Source organism: Eucalyptus grandis, chromosome 1 (assembly GCF_016545825.1).
Source record: "Eucalyptus grandis isolate ANBG69807.140 chromosome 1, ASM1654582v1, whole genome shotgun sequence".
NCBI classification, from domain to species: domain Eukaryota; kingdom Viridiplantae; phylum Streptophyta; class Magnoliopsida; order Myrtales; family Myrtaceae; genus Eucalyptus; species Eucalyptus grandis.
Genome location: NC_052612.1, coordinates 4,195,231 through 4,202,873, shown reverse-complemented (window position 1 = coordinate 4,202,873; position 7,643 = coordinate 4,195,231). Strand labels below are relative to the sequence as shown.

The following is a 7,643-nucleotide window of genomic DNA, read 5'->3' as shown; positions in this document are numbered from 1 at the left end:
GCATGATCGGGAATAAGGAGCCTTTCCCTGAAGGAAGGAGGCACGAACCCATCCAGAGGGCCACAAGACAACCAGTAGTCATGCCATCAAGAAACAGCCAAGCCGTTTCCAATGTTCCACCGAAAAGAAGTTCGGAAATACCTTCTAAGCTGGAGAATTTTCTTCCACGACCAAGAACAAGTCCTCGGTTGGGAAGCGATCCGGAAATTTCTCTTGGCTAAAAAGATAGAGTGGATCCACTGACACCACGGCGATTCCCTATCGAAAAGAGAATCCATATGAACTTTACAATCGAAGCCTTGTTGCAGTCTCTCAGGTTCTGAATGCCAAGACCGCCTTCCGCTTTAGGGTGGCACACATCCTCCCACACGACCTTGGCTCCCCCTCGGCCCAGGGTCATGCCTTTCCATAGAAATTGTCTCATAATTCGTTCAATGTTTGAAAGAACCGAGGCGGGGAGAGTAAAGACACTCGCCCGGAAAGATTGGATCGAATGAAGAAGAAACGAATAAGCTGCAACATCCCCGCAAATGACAAAAACGATGCGCCCAAGATTGGATCCTAGCCATAATGCGATCCGTCAATGCAATGCAGTCCGCTTTACTTAGTCTGGAAGAGATAATTGGAACCCCCAAATACCGAACAGGAAGCTTCCCCTCCCGAAATCCAAACGCCCAAAGGATTGCATTCAATGCGGCCGCCTCCTAAGATGAAAATCTCACTCTTATTTTTGTTGGGGACGAGACCGCTCCAGAAGAGAAGATGTCGAGTCCTCTCTTAAGCATAGACACCGAAGGCCAGTCCGCCTGACAGAAGAGGAATACGTCGTCAGCGAAGAACAAGTGAGAGTTGGACGGGCTTATATCTCCAATAATACTTGAACTGTCGATTAGCTGTGCGAGATGCCAAAATGCCCAAAAACACTTCCATTATTAATGTGAACAGGTAAGGGGACATAGGATCCCCTTGCCTGAGGCCTCGCCCTCCCAGAAAGAAACCATGAAGATCACCGTTAATGGATATGGAAAATCTTGGTGTCCGAACACATGCCATGACTAGCTCAACAAAACTAGCGAGGAATTGAAAGGCCACAAGAACAGATTCTAAAAATCCCAATCAATAGAGTCATAGGCCTTATGAAAATCAACTTTCACCGCACACTTGGGTAGATATGGTTGAAGGTGGAACCCTGCAAACAATTCTTGGGCAAGGAGGATATTATCTCTAATCCTCCTACCTTTGACGAATGCATTTTGAGATTGACTAATGAGATCATTCAAAACCAACGCTATCCGGTTAGCCAAGATTTTCGTAATCACTTTGTAGATAGTATTACAACATGCAATCGGTATGTAGTCAGAGACAGCACCAGCATTTGGGACTTTAGGGACTAGAGCAATAATTGTAGCGTTTACCTCTTTTAAGAGCCGACCAGATTGGAAGAAATCATGGACCGCCAGCAACACCGAAGGTCCAACAATCTCCCAATTGGATTTGAAGAATTCCACCGAAAAACCATCCGGTCCCGGAGCTTTGCCTTTGGCAAGGGAGAATAAGGTGGATTTGATTACCTCATCCGAAACCGGCTCGCTCAGGATACGAATCTGGTCAGGGTCCAGCGGACGGCGAATGACACGCTTGACCTCCTCACTAGATGGCTTGGATAAGGCCTTATGAGGGGATAGCGAGAGAAGAGAAGAACCCGATGAACACACGAGGTACCACCGGATCGGTTATTACCATCCCCGAGGGTCTCGACGAGAGAGAATCCTATTGGCGAGCTGTCTCCTTTTCACGGAGTGATGGAAGAACTTAGAATTCCTATCCCCTTCTTTTAGCCATATGATTCTCGATTTTTGTCTATAAAAAGACTCTTCATGGCTTCTTAATTCAACAAAAGCCCGGCGACAACTCCTCTCCCTTTTAGTAAGATCCAAGTTTGCCGGGTCATCTTGAAGATCAGATTGAATGGCACTTAAGGCCTGCCTTGCCTCCGCCGTTCTTAGAGAGACCTCCAAAACGGCTTCCTTGTTTAAGAGCTTTAGGCGAGCCTTCAACATCTTGAGTTTGGAGACTAACTTATACATGGGTACCCCAGTTACCGAAGTACTCCACACATCCTGCACTAAGGATTTGAAATCCGGGTGCTTCTCCCAAAATTCAAAGAACTTGAAAGGCTTACTCCTACGGGGAGGATGAAGAACTCTAACCACCATTGGCGTGTGACTTTTGTCCTTCTTGTCTTCTTAATCATTGCCAATACCAAAAAAGAAAACAAAAAGAAAAAAAAAATCATTCCCATTTTTTCGGGACATGAATCATTAAGCAAAAGTCTACTTTATGGTTATGAGTGTTTATTGAATTAATTAAATATTAAATCATGCATTTATTTAATAATAGTGTTCTTTTTTTTTTTTGGTCAGTAATTAATAGTGATCTCACTAAATCTCATATAATTTCAAAGTTGGAAGTTTCAAATTAAAATCTTTTTAGACTTTATTTACTTTCCCGATTAAACATGTCCACGTTTAATATCAAATAAAAAAAAATCAAATTAAGTGTGAGTTTAAGTTTTTAGAAATGAGAAAAGCGGCATTGTTAACATCGGACCGCTCTGGAAATACACCGAAACGTCGTCGTCTTCTCCACGCATCGCCATAGTCGCCCGTCAACTTTTCCCCCTTGCCCACGATGCAGCAGATCAAAAGGGTCGTCTGTCTTTCTGTCATTCAAGGCAGAAAAGGCCTCGTCCCGCGTCATCGACCCGCATCCGCACTCCACACGTGCTCATCTTCTTTGTCTCTTCTGGCAGTCGAAAAGAGCAGCGAAGAGCGATGGCGAGTAGGAGTGGCGAGGTGGTGAGGAACAAGCAGGTGATATTCCGGGACTACGTGAGCGGCTCCCCCGAGGAGACGGACATGGAGGTGCGCGAGTCGGTCCTGGAGTTGCGAGTCCCGGAGGGCTCCAACGGCGTCCTCGTGAGGAATCTCTACCTGTCCTGCGATCCTTACATGAGGATTCGCATGAGGAAGCTCGATGTCCCCAGTTACCGCGAATCCTTCCATCCTGGTTCGGTAAGCACGTCGAAGTCTTTTCGTTTCAGATTCTCATCGAAAGAAAATATGGGTCATCAACTCGGCGTCGACTGATGTTCCTCGTCGTCGAAACTGGGGGAGGTGTTGCATAAAATAAGCTCCGAATGTCGGATGTTGTGGGTTTTTCTTGAGTACGATATTTTTGTCCTTTTTTTTTACCACTTTGTTCTGGGGATTTATTATTTTGTTTCAGGAGAATGTTGTGGTGTCTCTGCTGGTGATTATGTCGACTAGTGTAGAGGTGTTGCATAAAATAAGCTATATTTCTGTTCATTTTTTTCCTATCAAGGTTCAATCTTTTTGAGCTCTGCAAGTGTGACCCAATTGGTGGTGCCTTTGGAAGTGTAGAGATGGTTATAAGAATGGAAGATGTATCGAAAAGCCTAGTGTGTTGAAAGAGGAAAGAACCTCGCTTTCGCTATTTGTCATAGAATTTTACATGTCAAACATTTACACAGTCCGCATAAATCAAGGTGCTAACCAACGATGCTTTATCAGTCCCATTCATGTGTAAGCATGATGAATGGTGACAGAAAGCTTGCGCATGAAATAGAACAATGATATGTATTTAATGGAACATAAAATAAACATGACTCTGGAATAAGCAGAGTTTTGTTTGCATCCTTTAGCATATTGCTTAGGATTCTAATGTATTACTGTGAATTTCACTTCTATTCCTGCTGCAATGTTAAATTATCTTCCTCTTCTTCTAGGTTTGTTAGAAGTTATATTAAGTGTTTAGGGAGCTGCATTTTGAGTTACCTCAGTTCAATGTGACTGGAGTTGCAAACTTTTAAAATGAAAGGGTTTCTGGTGATTGCAACATGTTTGATTATCAAATTATCTTTATTTCCAATCTTTCCTTCTTGTAAGTTCAATGTCTATTTCCGTTTCTAAATGTGTTTCCACTTGTATTCTGAAGTATGTAAAACATTGATGCAGCCTATTATTGGATATGGAGTAGCTAGAGTTTTGGAATCTGGTCATCCAAACTTCAAGAAGGGCGACTTGATTTGGGGCATCACTGGATGGGAGGAGTGTAGTCTAATTACTGCGCCAGAGACTTGCTTTAAAATTGAACACACTGATGTTCCTCTGTCTTATTATACCGGTCTTTTGGGTATGCTCTTTAATCATCTAGTGCAATATCTCTTTCAATGTTAAAGAATAAGGGGAATCAGATTGTTAACATACTTCATTCTACTTTGTCCTGTATTATTCTCAAATATGGATAGCCTCCGGTTACGGAAGAAAAGAGTGTGCAATCTTTGTATTTTACTTGTAGGGATCTTCCTTGTTGATGCACCATATGCCCTTGTTGAATATTCTTAATGATAGAGCCTGCAAAGCTATCTTTACGCATTGAAAGAACTGTGTAAATCGATTGTCTCAATGAAATAGTAGCTTTGCTAGAGAAGTCTATACATTTCTCACGGGCTTCACCTTTGGGCAATTAATCAGATCATTTGAGATTTTGCCAAAGCATAACACTACTTATGCTTCAGCAAATCTCGCGACTCTTCTAATTTCTTCAAATTTAAACTTTGCAGGTATGCCAGGCATGACAGCTTATGTTGGGTTTTTCAAGGTATGCTCTCCTAAGAAAGGAGAGACTGTTTTCATATCAGCGGCATCAGGAGCTGTTGGTCAGCTTGTTGGCCAGTTTGCAAAGTTGATGGGCTGTTATGTTGTTGGGAGCGCCGGTAGCAAAGAGAAGGTAATTATGTCACATTTGTCTAGTGTTTCCTTGTACAGTAGTTGTTTAAGCATGAGTACACTGCCCCCTCCATATCTCGTGTCAAAGAAAGAACACAATTGCCCACATATCAATGGTTTGCCAAACATATTTGGCATCTCCAATTTTCACTTTTGTTTAATACTAGAGTGACTGGACAAGTGTTTGAAATAGAGAGCATGTTCATGTTCTTATAAAACTTATTGGCTTAACCAAGCATCTAGCACATATATATATAGAGTTAGATCTTAAAGAAGCACTTGAGGTATGATGATGTTGTATTTATCAAATTGAGAATGCTCAACAGAGTAATGCAGTTTGGAATATATGCCCTCATCATTTCACTAAACATAAATGTTAGAAGTACAGTCTTATTAGTCTCTTCCGAGTTTCATCTTATTTAAAGCTCTCTCATGCTGTTATTTTTGCCAACAAGGTTGATTTGCTGAAGAACAAGTTTGGTTTTGATGATGCTTTCAACTATAAGGAGGAACTGGATCTGGATGCAACACTGAAAAGGTTATATGTTAAGGATGATTGAGCAAATAAATGACTGATGTACGAGATTTAAAATATGTACCTGTTCCTGAAGCTGACTTGAGTTGACTTTTTCTGTCATAAATGTTTAGATACTTCCCTAAGGGGATTGATATCTACTTCGAAAATGTGGGCGGAAAGATGCTTGATGCAGTGCTGCTCAACATGAAACTTCATGGCCGAATAGCAGCATGTGGAATGATCTCACAGTACAACCTCGAGCAGCCTGAAGGCGTATGCAACTTGATGAACCTTATCCTGAAGCAGGTTCGAATGGAAGGTTTTGTAGTGTCCGATTATTATCATCTCTACCCGAAGTTCCTGGAGACAGTGTTGCCTCAGATCAAAGAGGGGAAGATTGTGTATGTGGAAGACATTGCCAAAGGGCTCGAGAACAGTCCAGCTGCTCTTGTGGGGCTGTTCTCTGGCCACAATGTTGGGAAACAAGTGATCATGGTTTCTCGTGAATGAGTCCGCTTTCTGTACTTTTTCAACGGCATAGTCTCATGTTGATTTCTATCTGTCTTTGCATGGCCGTATTGTTATGCGAGAACATAGAGGTGGTTTCTTTTTCTGGCGATGATACAAAGAAAATTTGACAGCAAAATGTGTCTTGTATAAGAAGGGACATGGGGTTGTTTTCTGGTAGCAATGTTGGGAAACGGGGTTGTAGTTTCTGGCTTACTGTACTTTTGGGTGCACATGCTCTGTTATGCTTTCAGAGGATATGTTCTCTGCATTGGGTATAAAATTTCCTGCTATGCCTTTCTAAGAGATCAATATAAATGTATCTTCCTTTACTATGCATGGTCGTCTTTAAATAAATTGGTTTGAGAGATCGAACCATTTTGACTAGCGCGAAAATGTGAATAATCGAAGTGATTTTGAGGGTGTCTTTGCTTTCATGGAAAGGATTTTCATGACACGTTCTTCCGAAGGTCAATATGTTTGATTTGCTGAAATTAGATGATCTGTTGAAAAGACTTTTCAGTCGAGAAAAATAATGATACTTCACAATGAGGAAAATGATTTCTCTATTCTGAAAAGAAGAAACCGTTTTTTAAATCTATATTCTCTCTGTTCCTACTTGTCTTCTTTTCTTTTCTTCGTAGCAAACTCTTAAAGCTATTTCATCTTCTCATCAAATTGATACCTAGAATTAGCTTCGATTACTCAATTTGTCAAATGTCTGTCGGACCAAATCATGATTTGGTTATATGTCGCTCGGCTATATGATGCACATTTTAGGAGGATCATACAAGAGGTGTGGAAAGGCCAATTTAGGATGTTCTTATCCTTAATTTTATGATGACCTTTCTTTCCCTCTTCCTTTTTTCCCACTTTAGCGTATCCCTCTTTGATTGTTCTTTTGGAATGGAGAAAATTTTTATGTAAAGAAAAGTCATCATAAAACTTGAGTAGCAGGATCCGGTTTCTCCACTTCACGAGTCTATTCAGAGAGAAGACAAAAGCTTCCTAAAAAGGACAAAAAAAAAAGAAAAAAAAAAGATTTCTTCAGCTAAAATTCTGACGTAATTTTCAGAAATGCAAATGGTTTTTTAACTGCTGGAAATGATAGGAATTTACTAAACATTCTCTTTATATTTCAAGAACCATAATTCTCTAGAAATCTACATGAAAGAAAAACTGTTAAGGTAGGCTTAAGGACGGGTGAAAGGTGGAGTAATTTATACATGCTTGAGCATTATGTGACATGCCACTTCATCAAATATGAAGCATAAAGTCCTATAAAAAGTTCTTCGAAAGAACAAATAAGTTAATAGTATAAGTAAAGGAACAATATAAATTGTTCATCCTATTTCTTTGGGAAATTTGGAATGAAATCTCAATTATCGGGATTTCCTTTAATCTCTCAAAGTAAAATTTCTTAAATGTGAGTATAATAAAAATAAAATAACAAAAATGATAAACTTGAAGAAAACCCACAAAACATCCATATTAATACAAAAACTATGATTTGTAACCATTTACGACCACCAATTGAGCCACCGTGACCCTGAGCTTATCTCAAGTAGCCATGATCTCGAGCTTCCCAATTCGAAACTCTAGTTGCTGTGGGTGCCACGACCATGGTTGCTGCAAGCTTAGAGCTTGAGCTCATGGCTACGACGAAGATCCTCTATCTCTTTTTCTTTTTCAATTTTGGTTTTTATCTTTTAATATTGTTTGATGTGGTGCCTTTTTGACTTACAATAATTTTCAGTAAATCATGACATGACATATGTATTTCAGCATGACACATTATCCATCGGCGT

At 40.4% G+C, this 7,643-nt stretch overlaps 1 protein-coding gene across 3 annotated transcripts; it reads left to right on the top strand.

The window, feature by feature from the left end:
- The first annotated feature begins 910 nt into the window (after positions 1–910).
- On the top strand, positions 911–6,019 carry LOC104457207 (2-alkenal reductase (NADP(+)-dependent)). 3 transcript variants are annotated; one of them, XM_039303033.1, is made up of 6 exons: positions 911–937; positions 2,856–3,074; positions 4,038–4,215; positions 4,646–4,812; positions 5,267–5,349; positions 5,460–6,019. In XM_039303033.1, exons 1-6 carry the CDS (start codon positions 911–913, stop codon positions 5,836–5,838), a joined length of 1,053 nt encoding a protein of 350 aa, XP_039158967.1. In that variant the 3' UTR covers positions 5,839–6,019. The 3 variants fall into 3 exon arrangements, with proteins under 3 accessions (XP_039158967.1, XP_010070442.2, XP_039158973.1); XM_010072140.3 differs by lacking the exon at positions 911–937 and having other exon boundaries at positions 2,835–3,074; XM_039303039.1 differs by lacking the exon at positions 911–937 and having other exon boundaries at positions 2,835–3,074; positions 5,267–5,367; positions 5,535–6,019.
- Positions 6,020–7,643: the final 1,624 nt, after the last annotated feature.

Excerpts from the sequence above, each read along its gene's own strand:
- LOC104457207 (XM_039303033.1), top strand. The coding sequence starts at position 911 with ATGCCCAAAAACACTTCCATTATTAAT. Across the intron at positions 3,075-4,037 it reads AATCCTTCCATCCTGGTTCG|CCTATTATTGGATATGGAGT; the intron begins GTAAGCACGTCG and ends ACATTGATGCAG. Across the intron at positions 5,350-5,459 it reads CTGGATGCAACACTGAAAAG|ATACTTCCCTAAGGGGATTG; the intron begins GTTATATGTTAA and ends ATAAATGTTTAG.